This window comes from Brienomyrus brachyistius, chromosome 11, assembly GCF_023856365.1.
Source record: "Brienomyrus brachyistius isolate T26 chromosome 11, BBRACH_0.4, whole genome shotgun sequence".
Classification (NCBI taxonomy): Eukaryota; Metazoa; Chordata; class Actinopteri; order Osteoglossiformes; family Mormyridae; genus Brienomyrus; species Brienomyrus brachyistius.
In genome coordinates this window covers 3505255-3524870 of record NC_064543.1, presented here as the reverse complement: position 1 = coordinate 3524870, position 19616 = coordinate 3505255, and the positions used below count along the sequence as shown (strand labels likewise).

Genomic DNA, 19616 nt, shown 5'->3' with positions numbered 1-19616 from the left:
AGTTTAGGTGAAATATCAGGATGGAGAGGACTGACTCTTAATGCTGACCTCAACATCAGCCTGTAATTATTTGCTGTCATGTGTCCAAAAAACCCTTCTATCTGATCAGGGTGTTCATTCTCCCCATATGACAGACAGGTCAAAACAAATTAAAAAAAAACAACAACAAAATATTAGAGAAATCCAGCATCTTTAAAATGCTCATTTTTGTTGAAAGACATGTAATGATGCAAGACTCGCAGCGACTGATGGCCCTTGTCATCCATTTAGACATCCAGATTAATATTAGATATCGCAAATAAAATCGCTGAAAATAAGTGATACCCTTAATTATATGCGTATAAATAAAAAAATGAGAAGTAAAATTTCTGAAATGCAGTCTTACTAATCAGAGTACAGTGAGGCCATGGAAATGAATGTGACTGAAGGCGTAAGAACTACGCGATTCTGCTGCGAAAAAAATGTGAGGTTCTGATTGTAATCAAAAAAAAAAAAAACAGATTAGCATATTCTTAACGACAGCTACTACTGCGGAATGAAATGTTTTATTATGCTACCAGAACTGCAGAAATGGCATTCAAAGTGTTCGGGATGACAAAAGTGATTTATATCACATAATTAGCATAATAGCCTGAATATTGCAGTAAACAACAGCGTCTACTGAAAACAGAAAAAAAAATCCCCCAAACACTGAGATTCTCCTGTTTCGACAGTTCCGATTTAATGGGAACTATTTTCTTTTGTTCCACGGTCAGCACCAGCAAACCAGCCTTGGCAAACACTGCCCTATTCTCCACGGTTGAGGGACAGCAGCTGCCTGAAGGAACAGCACCCCAGAGTCGTGTCATTAGGGAGAACGCTGGACCCCTGCCAACAGTAACTGTCGCACTCGAAGCCTCACACACAGACCACATTATAACTCCGCATGATGCATATTGGCCAGAGCCTGCAACTCAAAGCGCATGTTGTAAGCGCTGTCACCATCTTGGCCAGCAAATAAGGCATCGTGCAGCTCGGTCGTTAACTGGGGAAATACGCTTCTGTCAGCCAAACTTGGGTCAATACGCCCATTAGGAAAGAGGGAGCACCAGCTTGACCCAAGGCAACAAAAGATACGTTTCCGATAGAGACTGCAGCTGGCAATCTTACTGAGCAACAGAAAAATACGACAAAGTACAGTCAGCAATCACCCAGACAATGCTGGCTATGATTAACAGTTACGTCTATCCATATGGTGACGCAAATCATGACAAGAAAACAGGGAATAAAATCAAATAAAGATGCTGGAAATTTCTGCTTTCTACATTTAGTTTTCCAACAGGTTCTTCATCTGTTTATACCAATCAAAAGTTTGGACACATGAAATCACCTATAAAGGAGAGTGATAAAGTGTTGCATTACATGACCTGCCCACCTGACCTGTGTGGGGCCTCCTTCACGGCAGCTGGAGAAGCAGCCCAGGAGGCCACATCATGAAGCTGATGTAGAGGGGACAGCAGGGTCAGCCAGTCCCTGGAGTGACTGGGGTTAAGGGCCGCATTCAAGGGCCCAGTGGTGGGATCACCCTGCCGAACTGGCAGTATTCCGAGTCCCAACCCACAGAACTGCCCCCACCCTCCAAAACGTTTTTGGTGGTCAGTGCATAATTCCATGATATTTTATCATTTTGATGTCTCTAAAATGTAGAGAATAGTACACATAACCCTTTCTATGGGTAGGTATGTCCACACTTTTGAGTGATACTGCATACACACAAATACTCAGATGCTCCTTGCATTACGATATTTTGACTTAACAATGGTGTGGCAGCAATGCGCACTCAGTAGTCGGCAATTTTTAATCTGTTCCCAGGCTTAGCCATATGCCGTACGATATTTTCTACTAATACCGTGTGATGGCAGCATCCATCCAGCACGCTTCCAGTCTCTGTGATGACTGGGAACGTAAACATTTCATATAGTGTTTAACAACTCAAAATATGGTGTTTTTCTTCCTGTGTGATTTATCGTATCATATTCATATTGGGCTCAATGATATTTTCAACTTAGGACAGGGTCTTTGGAATGTAAGTTGAGGAACATCTGTATAAATGTGTAAGACACGAGTCACCAGTGAGAAGTGCTTCCTTATTACGTGGACCAGTGAGCATGACTTACACGCGGCAGAACCAGTGGCCTGGCCTCACCTGTTGTTGTTCCTGAGTTTAACATGTCCTCCTGGCTCCAGCACCTGGCCGTTCTTCAGCCAGGTGAGCTGCGGCAGAGGTTCGCCCTGAGCCAGGCAGGAGAAGATGGCCGTGGTGCCCACCGGGCGTGCGATGGACTGCGGGGGCTGGATGAACTCAGCTGGGGCTGAGCAGACAGGAACAAAGAAGCGACACAAAATTGGATCATGCCGTCCGTGTGCAGTGCGGGACACGTTTAGGTTCCAAAGAACAACCAAAACCAAACCTGGCTCCTGTGTTCTTTGAAGACAGACACCATACAGAAAGGACACAATGAGGATATCCAAACACCCTCCATTAAGAGGTGTGGAACAAGGGAAGACAGGCTAAACACACAGCATTTAATCTGGGCCTGTCACTGTATTGTGTGCAGGACATCTGAAGAGCTGCGGCAAAGCGAAACCCATCTAGGATGCAGATTATATCAATAATAGGTGTGAAAAACAGGCTTAGAGGACAGAGGGAAGACCAGCAGAGTAGCCTTTCATCATTTGGCATGAACATCGTGAGGCTGATAAATGAAGCTGAGAGGGAGGCCCAGTCTTGTCCGTTTGTCTGTCTCCTTCCTGGGGGAGGTGACCTGCCCCCTGTCCTCTAGCAGTCCTTTGAACCATCAGTGATTAAAGCTCTCTCGCACAGTATTAAGTGATCAGGAACTAAATCTAACATGTGATTTTGGTGGCTAGACTTGATTACCGACCCAGCAGAGTACAGCTGGTTTGGCAGCTGAACTGTGACCATCTTCTTATCTATTTCTATTAAATAGATAATCTTTAATTGTTGAATCAGCCTCACTACTGGTTCTGTATTCACAGTTCAGTTTTGTACAAAGTTTCATTTGATGCTTCAGCACAGGTGTGACCTTAAACAAACCCACAGCATTAAATGAAGTAATACTGAACCGACACTAAATTACAATAAATGACAAACAATAGAGAATATCAGCAGCATGGCAAACCTTTCCTGAACGTATCGTATTATTTTCCCGTCGCCCCTGTGCCAGTCATCCTCACCTTGCACCACGAGCCGCCCCTGCGCAGTTCTGCGCACGCGCGTCCCTGGCTTGTTAGCTGCGCAGACGTAGACGCCGGAGTGCTGCACCCTGACGTCAGAGATCATCAGGTTCCCTGTTCCCAGCACCTGGATGCCCTCCACTCCAATTGGACGCCCATCTGTTCCAAAGAAGCACAGGATAAAAACGTCAGGTACCCAGTAATAAAAAACAGAAGTTAACTCATGTGGGCACGAAGGAAATACATCTATCCATTTTCTGAAACTGCTTTTCCTATCCAGGGTTAAAGGGCAGCCTATGGGCACAAGGCAGGGGACAACCCAGAATGGGGGGCCAGCCCATCGCAGGGCACACTCACACACCAGTCACTCACACAAGCACACCTACGGGCAATTTGGCAACTCCAATTAACCTCGCATATTTTTTGACTATGGGGGGGTGGGACCAGAGCGCCCAGACGAAACCCCGCGAGAACACGGGGGAGAACATGCAAACTCCTCACACACGGAGCCATGGCAAAGACTCGAACGCTGATCCCAGAGAGGTGAGGTGACAGTGCTAACCACAAAGCCACTCCTGACAGGAAAACAAATGTTAAAATTAATGTGTAATGGATAACTATAAAATACACCTCATACTAGCCTACTGGGGATATACCAGTGCAGCATCTAGAAGCATCTTGAGACTGGACAAGATATGTAGCGGCGATGACTACAAAGCAGTAATGTTGACAGATCAGGCAAAACCAAAGCATAACCCTGAACGGTCATGTGCATGGTTCCTGTCACCATGGTAACAAGATGTCCCTCGGCATCAGTTCAGGGGGCTGAGGGGTGAGATTACGAATGTCCCTGCACATGTGTCATGTGAGTGAAGGCTCTCCACTACGGTGATTTGGTGCATTTCTGCTTTACCCCGTGAGCTTCTCTAATTTTCTGCATTAAAGCATCAACTGGGGATTACTGGGGATTTTTTTTTTGCAAAAAGATGTAAGAAAGCTATTGCAAGCATATGGAATCATTGCCTAATAGCCAGAGATGACCAGAATGTTCTTTATTATGAAGAGCTGCTGTCTCTCTCAGGCAGAATGCACTGCCAGATTTGGGCTCTCAATGCATTCCACCGCAGCCCATGGCTGAAACTCCCAGCACACCAAGCTCACAGCCATTCCAAATGATCCAGATATGACTGACGCTAATGAGATTTCAAACAGGAATATGGAAAGCATGCCATGGGAAATGGACAATTTTAAAGATAAGAAACCACCAAGACTACTGTTGCATTACAGACTGACTGATGTAAATCTATTAAGTTCATTACGGTGCTCACCCCAAGCCTTATCTCTGTAATATAATCCTCTGAGATCCAATCATGTTAGCATTTAATTCCAGCAAAGCAATATCCAGAATCTGATTACAGCCAAGTAGGGGTGCAGAGTACAGGCAGCAATTTATTTTCTGAACACAATAATCAGATTAAACCTATAATTCAAAAACAGACACTGTAAATTATTGCATTCTTTATTGGGAGCTGAAAGACACCCAGGGAGCAGTAACCTGATTATGGGGATTGCAAGCTTTATTTTCAGGGGGAAAAAAAATCAAAACATTCAATAATGGCTCATGCACCAAAGGTTGGGGTTTCTCCAAAGCAGAACCCGAACGATTCGTTAAATCTGATGATGTTTTGTATTTATGAAGGCTTGGATATGTATTCAGGTCGGCTTTGAACTGGTTGTCATTCTTGACTCTTGGCCTCGCATAAAAGGATCACTCATTAAAGTCAAAGCTGTAACTGCGCTTTGTCGCCACCCTGATTTAGAAACCGCATACCCAGTCTGCTCCAGGAGACTATTGGCCGTGGGTATCCAGTGGCAACGCATTCCAAAATGGCCGTCTGGTGAACGGTGAGGGTAAGATTTTCAGGGCCCACCAGGATCGTGGGCTCTTTGTAAACGGAAGATTGGGAGCCTGAAAGAGAGAGATGAAATAAAATAGATAAGCAGACGTCTGTGCTAGACTGAGAGCCCATATGTGGCTTCGGTGAGGCCAAGCCGGGACGGGAAGTAGGGGGGTTACCGGAGACGGTGAGGCTGGCCATCGTGCTACGTTTGACGCCGGCACTGTTGTGGGCCACGCAGCAGAAGAGGCCACTGTCCTCAGGGCGCAGCCCAGTGATCTGCAAGACTCCTGTAGGCAGCAGAGTATACCTGGGGGGGGTGACACAAAGCACAGTTTACTCTTACGTTCCCAGAATGCTCTTAGTCTCCATCTTGATATGTTTGAAATGCACTGTTTAGCTAAAGCTCAGCCTGGCTGCAGTTATGCCCAATTGACTCCTTGAAAGCTGTATGTTTATATACACTGTGTATTTATATCGGATGCATTTGTAAAGTTCAGCTGGACAGTTTACTATATAAGTGTTTATAACGGTATTTTTCTGCAATATCCCCATATAAATTCCCGTTTATGTATTTAGCAGAGTCTTTTATCCAAAGCAACATAAAACTGAGAGAGCAGCGCCAGTGAATCACTGGAGCAACTAGGGTTAAAGGTCTCGCTCAAAGGCTCAACAGTGCAATCATTCTGCCCACCACAAGATTTGAACCGCCGACCTTCCAATCATGATCACAGAGCCACACACCAACCCAGAAGATAATTTAGCCTTAAATGATGAGAAATTCGGCATGGGAGAGTGCGGCCTCAGGCTGTAAGAGCAGATTCAAGATAAAATGACAATAGCTTAAGGTAAAGGCTAGATTGTATTAACTGCATTGCTGATGAGTTAGGATTAATCAGTATTGCATCATACACTGGGATGTGCATTGTGTCGAAATAATTAGCACTGCATTATGCACTGGATATTGACTAGGTTGGATTAATTAGCACTGCATTATGACAGAACGTGAATTGAATTGGAGTGATTAGCTTTGTATTGTAATAGCATGTGGACAGGATAGGATTAATTAACTAGACTGTGACGAGGTGTGAGCTAGATGGGATTAATTAGCACTACATTGTGATGGAGTGTGGACTAGGTGGGATTAATTAGCACTGCATTAAAATCGGGTGAGGAAAAGGTCACCAGTGCTAACTGAAGGCTCACATACCTCTCATTGTCAGTGTCCACAGGCTGGTTGTCCTTCTCCCAGCTGATAACAGGTTCCGGAAGCCCGTGGATCTGGCACTGGAATCGGGCCACCCCCGCCTCCTCTGCATGCACCGACTGGGGCTGCACATGGAACTCAGCCATTGCTGGGAGAATGGGGGGCGGCTTTCTCGTTAACATAATTAACTGTCATTATTGTTGCTTGTTATAATAAAACACCCTACATGCTTGAGTGTATAATCTCTAGAACAGTGTTTCACAATCCAGTCCTTGGGGACCTGCAGACAATCTATGTTTTTGCTCCGTTCAACTGAGAGTTCTGTGGGTCCACAAGAACCGGGTTGAGAAGCAAAGCTCGAGAACTAAAAGTCATTGACTTCATGAGAGAAGATAGTAATTTCCTGAATAATTTCCACCAAGTCAAGAAGTGAAACTATCTATTTTATATAATGTATTTAACAAAGCATTTTTCTCTTCTAAGCAAAACAAACAAACAAACAAACAACAAAAAAAACATGCGGATACTTGTAATGACTAGGACTGTGTATGAGAACAAATAATTAGCCAGCATTCCTTCAGTTGTAACTGTGTTGAAAGTGGTATATAACTTCTGCTGGCCCTCCTCTCCTGTACTTGCCCATCTGTTAATCTTTACATTTAGCCTTTCATATCAAGCCTTCAAAGCACCCTTTTTCGTATGCTGAGAACGAAACAAAAAGGCTTATTTTTCCAATATTGTTGGCCGCGATCACCCATTACAAGAGTCTGGAAAAAAAAAAAGCTGCGAGTGAGACTGTTGTAGGCAACAAATTTGGCTGCGTGCAAAATTAAATTTAGACATGATCTCAGCAGATGGATCAACAGAGACCAACCGGTTAGAACAATGTGATTTATAAGCATGCAAAGTGTGTTCATTCAGCGGGCTGCCTATCAGACGTATCAGCCATGGCTAAGACACAGCTGACCGGGGGCTTAGACTTGCACAAGGGGCCCTTCCAACAAAAAAACAAATTAGAGAGGTGCCTGCCTTTTGCACAGCTCACCCGCCATCTTTGAAACAAGTACACTCCTTTAAACGTTAAGCATAATTAACTTGCACAGAGCAGGACTCGTACAAATTCCGTTTGCATAACAAGAGGGTAAAAATACTTAGTCGTCATTCTTTGGTGACTGACGTGTTTATTGAAGCCGGGTCACTTGGCCCTTCACTGGACTGCTTTTGTTTTTCCACGCACCGATTCGTCTGTCTGCATCCCCCATGCGACACAGACATAGCACTGAGCCAGTGCCTTCCAGTTTGCTTTCAGTCACTTAAAATTGTTCATAAGTTTTGTGTTGGGAGAAATTAAAATTTGAAGACACAAAAATAGACACTGGAACACAAGAATGTCTGACACATAATGTAGAAAAAACCCAGTGAATAGAAGAACAGAAGCTGGTTCTCAGAGTGGCTGCTGGAAGACACCTCCTTATGCTAAGCTTTGTTTCAACTCAAGACTTTGTTTCAACTCAAGACTGCAATGGGTTGCTGTCCCGTCCCTGGGCTGTTCCCTGCCTTGCACCTGTAGCTTCCGGGATAGACTCAGGACTCCCTATGACCCTGAGTAAAACAAATACGTACAGAAAACAGATGGATGGATGGATGGATGGATGGATTAATTAAGCGTGATTGACCTGCCAATTCCGTAACTTGTCTTTATTTTTCCATATATTTTTGAAAGAGTATTTCCAAGCCTTGTGCCCTGTGCTGGTATGACCACCTCCAAGACCAGGACACTGTAAGCGTTTACAACAGACAGTGGCAAAAGAGCCATTTTTACTGGCTCATGTGAAAGTCAAAATCAATCAATCAGACAAACAAATGAACAACCAAACAAACAAGCAAAATAAATGACATACAATAATAAACAAAACCAGAAATGGGTAAATATTTAAGTCCCACGAATTAGTACAAAAACAGATACTTCCATACTGGCATGCAGAAATAAATCTCTCCAAAAACAAAGAAAAACTGAATGTAGGTCTTTTAAAAAAGAATTATGTCAAAAAACTTTTTTTTTCACTGATGTACATGAATGATATGCTTGGTTTCTAAAGAATCACTGTTATGTAACATGAAAACATTACATTTTTATTGATAGAAAGACATACATTAAAACCTTCTCTTGGGGTCTATAACTTGGTTTTTTTGTACATGCAACATTTAGACCTTTAATTAGTAACAGCTCAATCAAGCATTATGAATTAATAGCAAAGTAGGGACAAAAACCAGCATATTCCCCCAGGACCAGGGTCAAGAACCACTGCTTGAAGGGGTGTGGGAACAGGTTAGTAGACAGAGGATGGTTTTGTGCTGGGGAGGGCTTCTGCAGAGTAATGGCTGCAAATTTAAGGGGGGCGCTGTAGAAAAAGATAAAGCTTTATATGAAAGCAGAGCCCAATCAGTCCCCTCGGGCATGAGGATTGGGGATATTCAAAGCAGCTTTCTGCCTGGCATCCCAGAAACACGAAATGGCGCGAAACTGGGAGATGAAGGTGGGAACATGGTCAGGATGCAACAACCACTTTCTCAAGATAACAATCCCTGCCTACTTATATAAGTGTGTGAGAAACTTAACACGAGTCGGGGTGCGGGTGCAAGTGCTAGAGTTGACCAAATCATATCAATCCCATAGTTCACAAGATACTCCCTGATGCTCCATCAAAGGGCCCCAGGAGAGAGAGGAGACCCAGAGTGCAGATTTGGACGGCCACCACCTAAGTGCTGTTCACGCTGCTTTCAAACAGCAGGCATGTATCTGCCACGGTGGTAATCTTGTGTCTCTTCCACCACCATCACTCACTGCCCCCCCCTCCCCCCCCCATCCTTCGGTTCCGCAGATGGGCTCCCGCTATTAAGCCTCATGCATTAAACATGGATAAGCTCAAAGTCCACCCCCACACCCTGTCATTTCCCCGTGCACACTCTCTGAGCTCCAACCCACAACAGCCCCCCCTCCCCATACACAAACACACACACGCATAGTGGGCAACGGCAAGCAGCAGGTCACAGAAAATGCAGCAAAACGCCCAAGGAGGAAGCTGCAAATCCCTCACGCATCTCCACACAGTAACATGCCTGTTTGTGTGTCGGTGCATCTGGCTGTCCGTTGGCAAACCTCCTGGGGTGACATGTCTGTGTCTCCTCAGCTAAAATCACACAGCACTTAACATCACAGAAGCTGACCACCCCAAATGTGGCTCTACTGTGCAAATGAAACCAGACCACGCAGGAGGGAGAGATGCCACTCTGTGATACTGGTCTTCCTGCAAAATTAATACGCTGAAGGGTTGAAATGGACGGCACTTTTCCCGCTGCTAGATCTTTAATGCGGGACAGGGACTGAGGACGTTCTCGCCTGCTTCTGTGGCCGGTAAACCCCACCCAAAAGAACTGCGGGCCTATTTCATTGTTCCTTTTTTCAGGACTGCAACAAGAGTCTAGATGATCTTTCACCTCCTTGTCTCCATGTTAGTGATCTTCCGTACTCAGGTATATTGCTAGGTTTCACCTCTTAGTGTTTTCCAATATTTTCTGAGGGCATGGGGCTGTATGTGGATGTTAAGGCAGGGAAAGAACAGGGTCTTAGAAAATCAAGCAATAAAGACAGAAGTATCTGTTTGACAAACACCTAGCACTGAAGATGAAGAGGCAGCGGAGAGTTATTATATGCTCTTGTAATAAACGAGTTGCTAACTGAAACCCATGTGAAAACATCTGTTAAGCAGTAATCCCCAACACAAAACACATCATATTATCTGGTTCTGAAATCATAGCATTCAAGCAATTACTGAAACTGAAGAGAAGGTTGTAAATATATCGCCTTTACAGAAATTTCTTCAGGACTCTCCTAGTAGGACATTTAACAGTTACTAGGAATCTAAAACTACTCCCAGATCCCTAGATTGACATTACAGGCTGCCCATAAAATATCTGACCCAATTACCACTATCCAGAAAAGTCACAAATGGCAACCCAACCAGGCACCAGTGATGGTTACTGGACTGTAACACATGAAGCACACATGTATGCATAGAATTCATGTGATGGCTGTGCATCAAATCAAAATAACACAATTCATACATGATGTAGCATGAGAGGATATTTACAACGTGAACTCCAGTGACCTGAATTACCAAGGCCAAAAGCATTATCGAGGCTTGTCCACTTTTCCATATTCATAAACGGGGGACCCTCACTCATTGTCCTGTCATGATTTCATGCCCTATCGGACATCGCCCGGGAATCAGGAAATAACCTGGGTCATGCTCCTGGACCCACTGCTTGCATAACAGGACAAGGGCCAATACATGATACATTTATGATGCTATTTCAGCAGGCGTTCAATGTCTGCAGTTTATTCACTGAGAATACCCTTCACTTGTTTATGCAGATGCATATGACCCCCACCCCTCCCCCCCCAATGTAAATCATATGCTTATCTCGGTGGCAGCCTGCCAGATTTTGCCTCGGGCACTGCTTCTTAATCCGTTAACAGTGAAGGGGTAAAATGAGACTCACTCACGCCGATTAGATACGGCTAGGATGGAGTCTACTGTCAGAAGGGGCGTGGCACGAGGTGCAGAACGCGACAATATGACAGGGATGAGCATAGTTATTCGATACGGCCAGAAACCTGCAGACAACTCATAGCCAGCACAAAACCACAGGTCACTGAAAATAATAGTGGAAATCAGGGAGAAGGAGTAAAAAAAACTTTCGAAATACTGGCTTTTTTTTTTTCGACAAATGACAACACTAGTCAGTTTCAAGGAAAAGGATGAGCATGAAGATATGAAGAACCAACCGCTGTGGATGGTTGGGTGCCTGAATGCTGCCATTGTTCTCGCGGTGTTTTGGGTGCTGGATAGGATGGGAAAATCTAGCTTGTGTGCTTGTTTGGAATCAGCCCTCGGCGTTTCACTGGGGAAGGGTGATATCACAGGATATCAAAAGCAAAAAGAAAAGCAAGACTGCAGCAACTTGTTACTTGGCAGTGACAGAGCTTGGCTCCGTGGCTAATTATCGCATTGTTGTGTGTTCATTTTCTCGCTGAAAGAAAAAGGTAATGAGGAGAGGGCCTTTATGCAATTCATATTGTAAACAGTAAATCTGGTGAAGGCCCTGATGTATGAAGAGGCATTAAGAAAAGACAGTGAGGTAATTAGTGAGCAAACATGAAAGTGCTGCTGACGAAGAGGATCTGGCGGAGAAGGGCTGTCACTCATTAAGCCATCGTCGTGTTGTAGGGAAAATACTTGCGGCTCGCCTGTACTCCTCAACCCTTGTCCTCCGCAAACTGGAAAAAAAAAGCATTTTCCTCGCTCTCTCTCACTCGACAGCGAGTCCCTTCCACATTGTAGCACGTAGGGTTTAATTACAAAGGAGCCAGTGAAAGACGGCAGATGCTGAAAATGAAGAGATTATTTAAATGACTGCATGAGGAAAGGCAGGACAGGGCCAAGGAGCAGCCGTAGATAAAGGGAGCAAGGACGAGAGCGAGGTTGCAGGCCTTTGGAAATAAATTAGTGGGGTTTTTTTTTTGTTGCCGCTGTCATTGTTGATATTTTGTCGGGTTTTTTTTAAGCAGTGGTAAGTGTTTATGAGAACGCAGGCACCTTTGCAACAAAGGCAAAGCCTCTGTGCATTTGAATAAAAATGGGGCCTTTGTTTGTTTTAACGATTGGTGACCAAAGAGCTTTGCGCTCATTAAAGCACTTCAAAAAGCCGTCTTAATAATTAGAAAACTCCGTACGAATCGTAAACGGCATCTGAGAGAGCCGGACCCCCATTCTAAGCTGCTACCTCCCCCTTGTAGTCTGGGGTTCCCAGGACACTGGTCTGAATCCGCTCGCTGTCCCAGGGCTCAATGTGAAATCAGTCTGCAGTCTACACCTAATTAATATCCCATTTGCTTTGTGTTAATGTCACAGTCCGGGTTTCAGTGAAAATGAAACTACAGCACCCAGTTTTGGTCTCCTTGGGGTCTGGTGGTAGTTTCCTAAATTAAATATTAATATATATATATATACTCTCTTCACTAACATTACACACCAAAGACATAGACATAAGTGTAGAAAAACTGTTGTTGTGATGTTGATGTTTTTGAATGTTGAGAAAGCAGGGAACCACAAAGACTTTTCTATGGAAAAAAACTTGTGGTTTTCGAAACCTTCCAGAATGCAGGATGCACTCAGACGCGGGGTGGGGGGGGGGGGCACTCAGCCTGCCGATAATAGCAACACTGGCCTCTCAGACCGACCCATTCTCTCCAATTCCATCAAAGGCCTCAGAATTCCTCACTTGAAAGAACCTGATCTCTCTTTAACCTGTCCTCTTGCAGCACAGCCCCCTGGCCAAATTAGGCCGTCATTAAAGGCTTTGCACGGCGTTTGCTCCGGAGGTGGAGCATCGCTCTGGCTTTGACGGGTGGCGCTCTTGTTGCCTTGTGATTTCTAAATCATTTTCTCCCTCTCTGGGTAATACCGCAGCTGCAGAGTGCCGGCTCCACGGGGTTAACGGTCTTCTCCAGATCCTTCCTGTAACTGGTGCTTAAAACGGAGCTGCTAGAAGGTTATAGCAGCCTGATGAATCATGACCCGGCCCTTGAATAACTGCAGTTGGAGAGCTACAGTATCACCCGCCCACCATGAGAGGGAGCAAGAGAGCCCAAAGACAAGGAGGAACGATTAGCCTGAGAGCATGAAACGAAGTCAGGCTGGAAAATAAAAGGCTGCAGGTGAGAGGATCATTTATTTAATTAAAAACGATATTATTTTACGATTGATGATCTACTAATAGCTATTATCTTATTATCTTATGTACCCTGACAAGAAACTCGTAAAAACGTAAATGGAACACACCATTCATCACCAATGTAAACAAAAACAAATGCGAATGGTTTCTTTCTGGGTTCTCTTGGGCTGCGCACATATAAAATAGAGAAAATTTAATCATCTCCTGAATAATAGTGACCACCACTAAGAATCCCAGGCCTATTAACGGCAAATTATTTTTCTTGTTTTTGCAATGATCTACCCCCATGAAGGCAACATTTTATTCAGATGGTTATATGCTGGCATAACCGAAAGACCTGCAAAAAAAATTACAATTTCCTCACCAGGCCCTCTCTCACATTACAAGCGTAAAATAATTTGAATTTATTATTCGTGGAGAGACCGTACAGGCTACCATTATAAAACTGCCCGTGGTCATATATCTAATTATAGCACTGACTAATGTAAGCTATTCCTTAGAATTAAAATAATCTTGTGCTTTCATTTTTCTTTTTTGTTTGTAATGTCCATGGTAAAAACCATTATCTGTCACTGAACACTCAAAGGCTTGATTTATTAAAGGAGTCACTTAAAAACAAACAGAGCCTCTTGCTTTGGCGTTTGAAAACGCCATGGAGAAAAACCATTCAAATTACATTTTTCTTGTTTTGTTGTTTAATTCTTTTTTTTTTTGACCAATGAAATTAAACGGAGCAATTCTGTGTGCAGTAATCGGGCCTTGTTTGAACTGGAAGAGAAGGCCACTGTTGGAATCTCTTCTCGTGCATTTCTGCACATTCCACACTTGCCGTCTGAAGCGCATCACTACTGTCTCCATCAAATGCAAAAACATCCCGCAGCTGAAATTTACATTCCGACAGAATTTGCACTGACCCCTGAAAATGCCAGTGAAATTGGCTACAACTCAGAGAGTGAGAGAGAGAGAGAGAGAGAGAGTAACACAAGGAGAATTGCAGAGAAAGAGAGATAGAATAGAGAGAGAAGGCAGGAGAGCAGCCATTGAATGGGAAGTGATGGACAGCGTGCATCTGCCAGCGCTGCTCTTCTCTCAATAGGCAGAGCGCAGGCCGGGGAACGCTCCAGCGCACTTAATGAACCGACATACATTTCAAACCTGGATGTGCTTCTTTGAATCACCCCCAACCCACATGCACACACACACACACACACACACAGGTTTGTAATTATATCTTTGTGGGGACTCGCTATTCATTTCTATGGAGAAAACTCTAATCACAGCATGACAACCTTAACCCCTATCCAGCCCTTACCTTGACCATAAGTAACCAAAAATGTTTTTTTCCTTTTTTTTATTGCATTCACAGATTTTTATAAAATTGAGGTTATCCAAATGGGGACCTGAAAAATGGCCCCAAAAACTAGGGAAGTTTCAGTTTTTACTGCACTTTGGGGACATTTTGGTCCCCATATGTAATCTATGCAAACGCACACACACACACACACACACACACACACACACACACACACACACACACACACACACACACAACACACACACAATTGGCCGTATTTTCATTAGACACCCACACTAGCACTTCTGGATGGACCCATGTTAGGTGCTGCTCTCCAGCAGCGCTCTGCTTCTCACAGCCCTCCACGCCATCTGCAGCTCTCCTTACCGCAACAAAAACGATGACACACAATTCCTGCAAGGTTCCTGCACAGCGGAGAGCTACATTTAATTTCCCAACTACACTGTAACATGCGGTAAGATGTGAGATTTACTTCTTGATGGTAGTTCAAAATGCTATTGGCGGACAAGTACACCAGCGTGGTAGGTAAAGAGATTTGGAGAATAGTCAATCCCTTTTTTACAAGCCCCCCCCATGCCATTTACCACCGCTGTGTGGCCCTGCAGGAGCATCTACCCCTGCTGGACCTCCCATACTTGGGGAGGTGGCCTTCTGTTAGACACACCTCCAAATGGGGGGCCCTCATATGCTCCTTTATGAGTCAGGTGTCTGCAGAAGCCGGTCTTCCAACACATCAGCCCGGAGTAAGGCCTGCTTCTTATGCCTCTCTCTGTATCTCAGCCTGAGGTTTACTAATGTGATTTCTTCCTTTTCATTCCCATTTAAGCATATTCATGCCAAATAGCTCCGAGAGTTTTATAAAAACGTTATGACAGCCATGACGACTCGAGGAAGAAAGCAGTTGCAAAGATCAAAGACTAGGGTCACATGTTAGTCTTCAAATTCGGCACTTGTTTAGAGCTCAGACAAGTTACAGTCTTCCTAGCGGCATGCCATTTACTGCCTTTTTCAGTCTACTGTCTCATTTTCTGCCACTCTCTCTCTCTCTCTCTCTCTCTCTCTCTCTCACACACACACACACACACACATCACCCTGTCAGTAGTAATGGGTTTCTTGTCAGTGTAAGCCAACTGGCGCCCACTCAAGGGAATTTTTCAGGCTGAATTGCAGCCATTAATCACAATCTACAACAAACCTACGGTAAGGAAAGATGCGGACGGAGAGGCTGCAGTGTTGGTGAGAACACAAGAGGCGGAAAGAGAGTGCAGCAGATGTAGTGGGGAGCCGGAGCAGCACACAGACGAGGATATGACACAAATGTCCACGCTGATGCATCTGTGACCTCCTCTTCTTAAAGAGAAGCACAATTACATCGATCGTGCGCAGCATGCACTTTTAATCAAAAACATGACAAGAACAACAGGGCATTTTGAAAAGAGGGCGTGAAAGGGCAGGAGGAGTCCATGCCACAGGAAAGCACTGGTGCGGGGGGCCCTTGGGAGGCTATAGCAGAATGAGAGCTGAGGAAGCAGAGAGGCAGGCTTGTGGGCCGGACCCAGAGACCAGCACCAGAGCAGGAGGGACAGCTGGAACCTGGGTACCTGCCTGATGCTGGCCTCCAGAGAAATCAGCCCTCTCACAGCCTCCCTTCCCCACGGCCCCTAACCTGGCTAATCCATGCTAATTAATGCTAATAGACGCCCCCACCCTCCTGATTGCCCCACCCACCCATTGTGCGCTCGTCCTCCTCCATCACATACACACACAGCCCTCTCCTTTTTTCATATATACACACAAACACAATCGTTCCCTCTTTCACACACACATTTGTCCCAGCGTCTTTTGGCTTAAAGTAGAAGATATTCAGCACAAAACGACCTTTTTGTTTTGACATTTGAGGATTTAGTTTTCACAGTAATACCCAAAACACAAATACCTTACAGAAAATCATTAACTCACACAGTTTTATATACGGTGCCATGCAAAGGTCTTAAACAGTCATAGAAAATGTTTAAAAACTATAAAAACTGGAATTCCTTCTGTTCTCCAGAAAGTTTCTGATATATTGCTGGACGGCTAGATGAACACCGCTGTGGATCCCAAACCTCTCCTCAGGGGCACCTCAGCCATTTCAAGTATTTGTTAAATTTCACCACCAGCTCACTTAATTCATCAGTAGTTTTAAACAGTCAATAAGACATTGATTAAGCATGCGAGGTTTGCCAGTGGCCAAGTCACACACTACATGTGCGTATTGAATGGTTTCTGCAAACCCTGCGGTGACTTTAGGAGAAGGTTTTGAAAGGGCCAAGCTGACACACTTCGACAGTCGTAACATCATACTTTTACATCAACATGAAGATCATTTAAACAACGTTCTGTAACTGCCTAAGACTTCTGCTCAGTGCTGCACTTAATTCTTACACTCAGAATTTCACATAGCTATTGCCTTTTCAGGTTACTATTGCACAAGACAATAGGTCCGATTTACCTAAAACTGAAGCAGTTATATAACTAAATTTAGCAGCAGCAGCATGAAGCAACAGGACTGATATTTTAGTTACTGCTGAGCACTCATTACCATGGGGGCCAAGCACAGGCGTCCCTGGAAGGAAAACGCCGAAGTAAAGCAGCAGGCCCCCCCATTTCACAAACAGCTGTCACTCAGTTTGTGAGAACATGCTGCCTAAATGGGGGGCACTTTAATCTCTTTGTATCTCACATGGACCCCGGATTACCTGGGTTAATTAGGATTACCAGTCGCTCTTCCTCCAAACAATGTTCCTGTGTTCCTCCACAGACTGCTGTCCCTTCCAGGGGGAATACTTGTAGGCCAAGTTTCCTCACAAGCATCAATGGCCTGAGCTGTTTTAGCTCAGTAATGCCACATTCAGCATGCGGTCTGCTTAACACCTACCAAACACACTCCTCTTACTGTGTTCAGCGTGACTCGTTCTTCCTCTGTCTTTCCAAAACTTTTATGAAAATACACAGAATATATTGACATACTCTCTCTCTCTCTCTCTCTCTCTCTCACACACACACACACACACACACACAGTTTTGTAATTATATATTTGTGGGGACTCTCAATTCATGTCTGTGGTGAAAACTCTAATCCCAACATCACAACCTTAACTCCTACCCAGCCCTAACCTTAACCATAGTGATACGATACTTTTGGCATTTTTACTTTATTATTTTAAAAGAGAAATCAATTTTAAAGTTCCAGATATCTACAAGTTGTGCTAACCATCTTACTACCAGTGCTAGGCATCGTTAGCATCCAGCAGAAGGTTCTGACACAAGTCTGCACGAGCAACAATGCTGACAAAGTTGGGTGTTCTGACCTTCCCAGAACTCCAGAACTTAGACATACTAGTTTTTGACAAGTAATGCCAGTTATTTAACTGGTGGATGAAAAAATTGCCGACATTTACTGCAACATCATGAATATCCTGTGGAACCTGGTTCAGTTATCATGAAATATACTTTTGCTCTTTAACTGAAATTGCATTACTACTTGCAGAATTCTGTCTATAAAAACCACTTAAAAACGTCCATTCAAATCCACTGTGATCGTTCATTGCCCATTATTCTCAAGCACCCTCATGGACATAGGTGGCAATCAACTGCCCAGCTCACCGAGTAACACACCGAGCACATGAGGCCCAAGGATGCAGGATCGAATCCAGTGAAAAGGAAAGATTTTAGGTCTGTTTGCTTCAGTGACAATGAATTTCTTTTGGCCTTGAATTTTTGACAGCTGTGCGGTGGATTACTGCCTTGTCCACTTATTCTTCAACAAAACAAGTTCCTAATTGCAAGGAAAGACTGGAACAAATCTTAGTTCTCATTCCGAAAAGAGAAAATGAGACTGACATTTTGTCAATATTTGAAATTAAATTACAGCATATTGTTACCTTTGTTTACCCTAAGCAGGTAAAGCAGGTAACACATATATATGTGTGTGTGTGTGTGTGTGTGTGTGTGTGTGTGTGTGAAAGAAGTTATTCATGTCTTCAAAAAAGTATCAAAATACGAATTACCAACAAGCTGGTGTGTAAATAACAAAAACTATTCAGGGGGAATAAGCATTCAGTGAGCATGGGGAAGAATTAACACTGTGAGAAGGACCTCTGCTGACAGCATGGCAGATCAGACGTCTTTGCGAGTGCGTGACGCAGTTTGCTTTGCTGTGGTCTCTTACAAAGTGGCAATGAGGGCTGCAGTACTCCTGTTTGAGGAAAGGGTCACAGCAGAGGCCGGCTGGGGTGACTTTGTTCAGGGCCAAAGCCAAGGTCACAGCCGTCTCCCCAGGACCTGCAGGACTGGGGGATGGGCAGTAGGCGGGGTACGAAGGGAGGATTGTCAGTGAGCAGTTGGAGAGGGAAAGGCATTCTGCCTCAGTGCACTCACACAAGTTACCATTTGCCCTGCCCAGCCCCCCCCCCCCCCCTTCCGACCTCTGACCCCAGCATCTTTGAGTCAATACAGAGAGAGAGAGAGAGAGAGAGTGAGGGGCATGGGGAACAAAAAAAAACTAAACAGAGAAGCATAGAATTAAAATTAACAAAAAAGGGGCCCCAAACACCAAGTCAGGCGGTCAGTGAGTCAGTTAGGAGAGAATGGCTTCCTGACCATCTTCACAAAGACCAGCCTGCCAGTAGCCTGGTCTGCTCTGTTCCCAGCTACTCAAGAGGGACCCACACAATTCAGTTCAATGGTCACATCAGCACAGCATGGCACTCCTCACAAAGGAGTCCACTGATTGTAACTTACGTCTGATTCTGGCTGTCTACCCATCACTTAGCCATGACTTTGTACTTTATTTCTATTCCAGAGGAGTGCACCACTATTTTCTAGGTAGGGACAGCAGATCCTAGATGCCTTTATAAGGTGGAAACTTCTCCCTCCGACATCAAAATACAAAACAAAACATAAGAAAAAGAGAATATTTACTACAGCACATGGTCTAAAACCTTGTGCTTACAGACACTCTTCAGCATATTGTCATGTTGTAAACTTCACTGAGGACCTGAGCTTAAAAAAAGACAGAGAATGTAAGAGTGTATATATTTAGCGATGGATGAAGATGCCTCAGTGAAAGTTTTTAACTGTGGTCTTGGACTATAAAAGATGCCATTAACGGTAGTCAAG

The 19616-nt window shown here is 44.3% G+C and overlaps 1 protein-coding gene across 1 annotated transcript in view; it reads right to left on the bottom strand.

Moving 5' to 3' along the window:
- Nucleotides 1–19616, bottom strand: part of LOC125751969 (immunoglobulin superfamily DCC subclass member 3-like) — a 40743-nt gene that overhangs the window by 8327 nt on the left and 12800 nt on the right. The window contains exons 3-7 of the mRNA XM_049031444.1: nucleotides 6346–6490; nucleotides 5315–5445; nucleotides 5069–5206; nucleotides 3238–3396; nucleotides 2186–2351 (exon numbers count right to left, since the gene is read on the bottom strand). Of these exons, the coding sequence (XP_048887401.1) occupies nucleotides 2186–2351; nucleotides 3238–3396; nucleotides 5069–5206; nucleotides 5315–5445; nucleotides 6346–6490 (739 nt within the window). The remainder of the gene's footprint in view (nucleotides 1–2185; nucleotides 2352–3237; nucleotides 3397–5068; nucleotides 5207–5314; nucleotides 5446–6345; nucleotides 6491–19616) is intronic.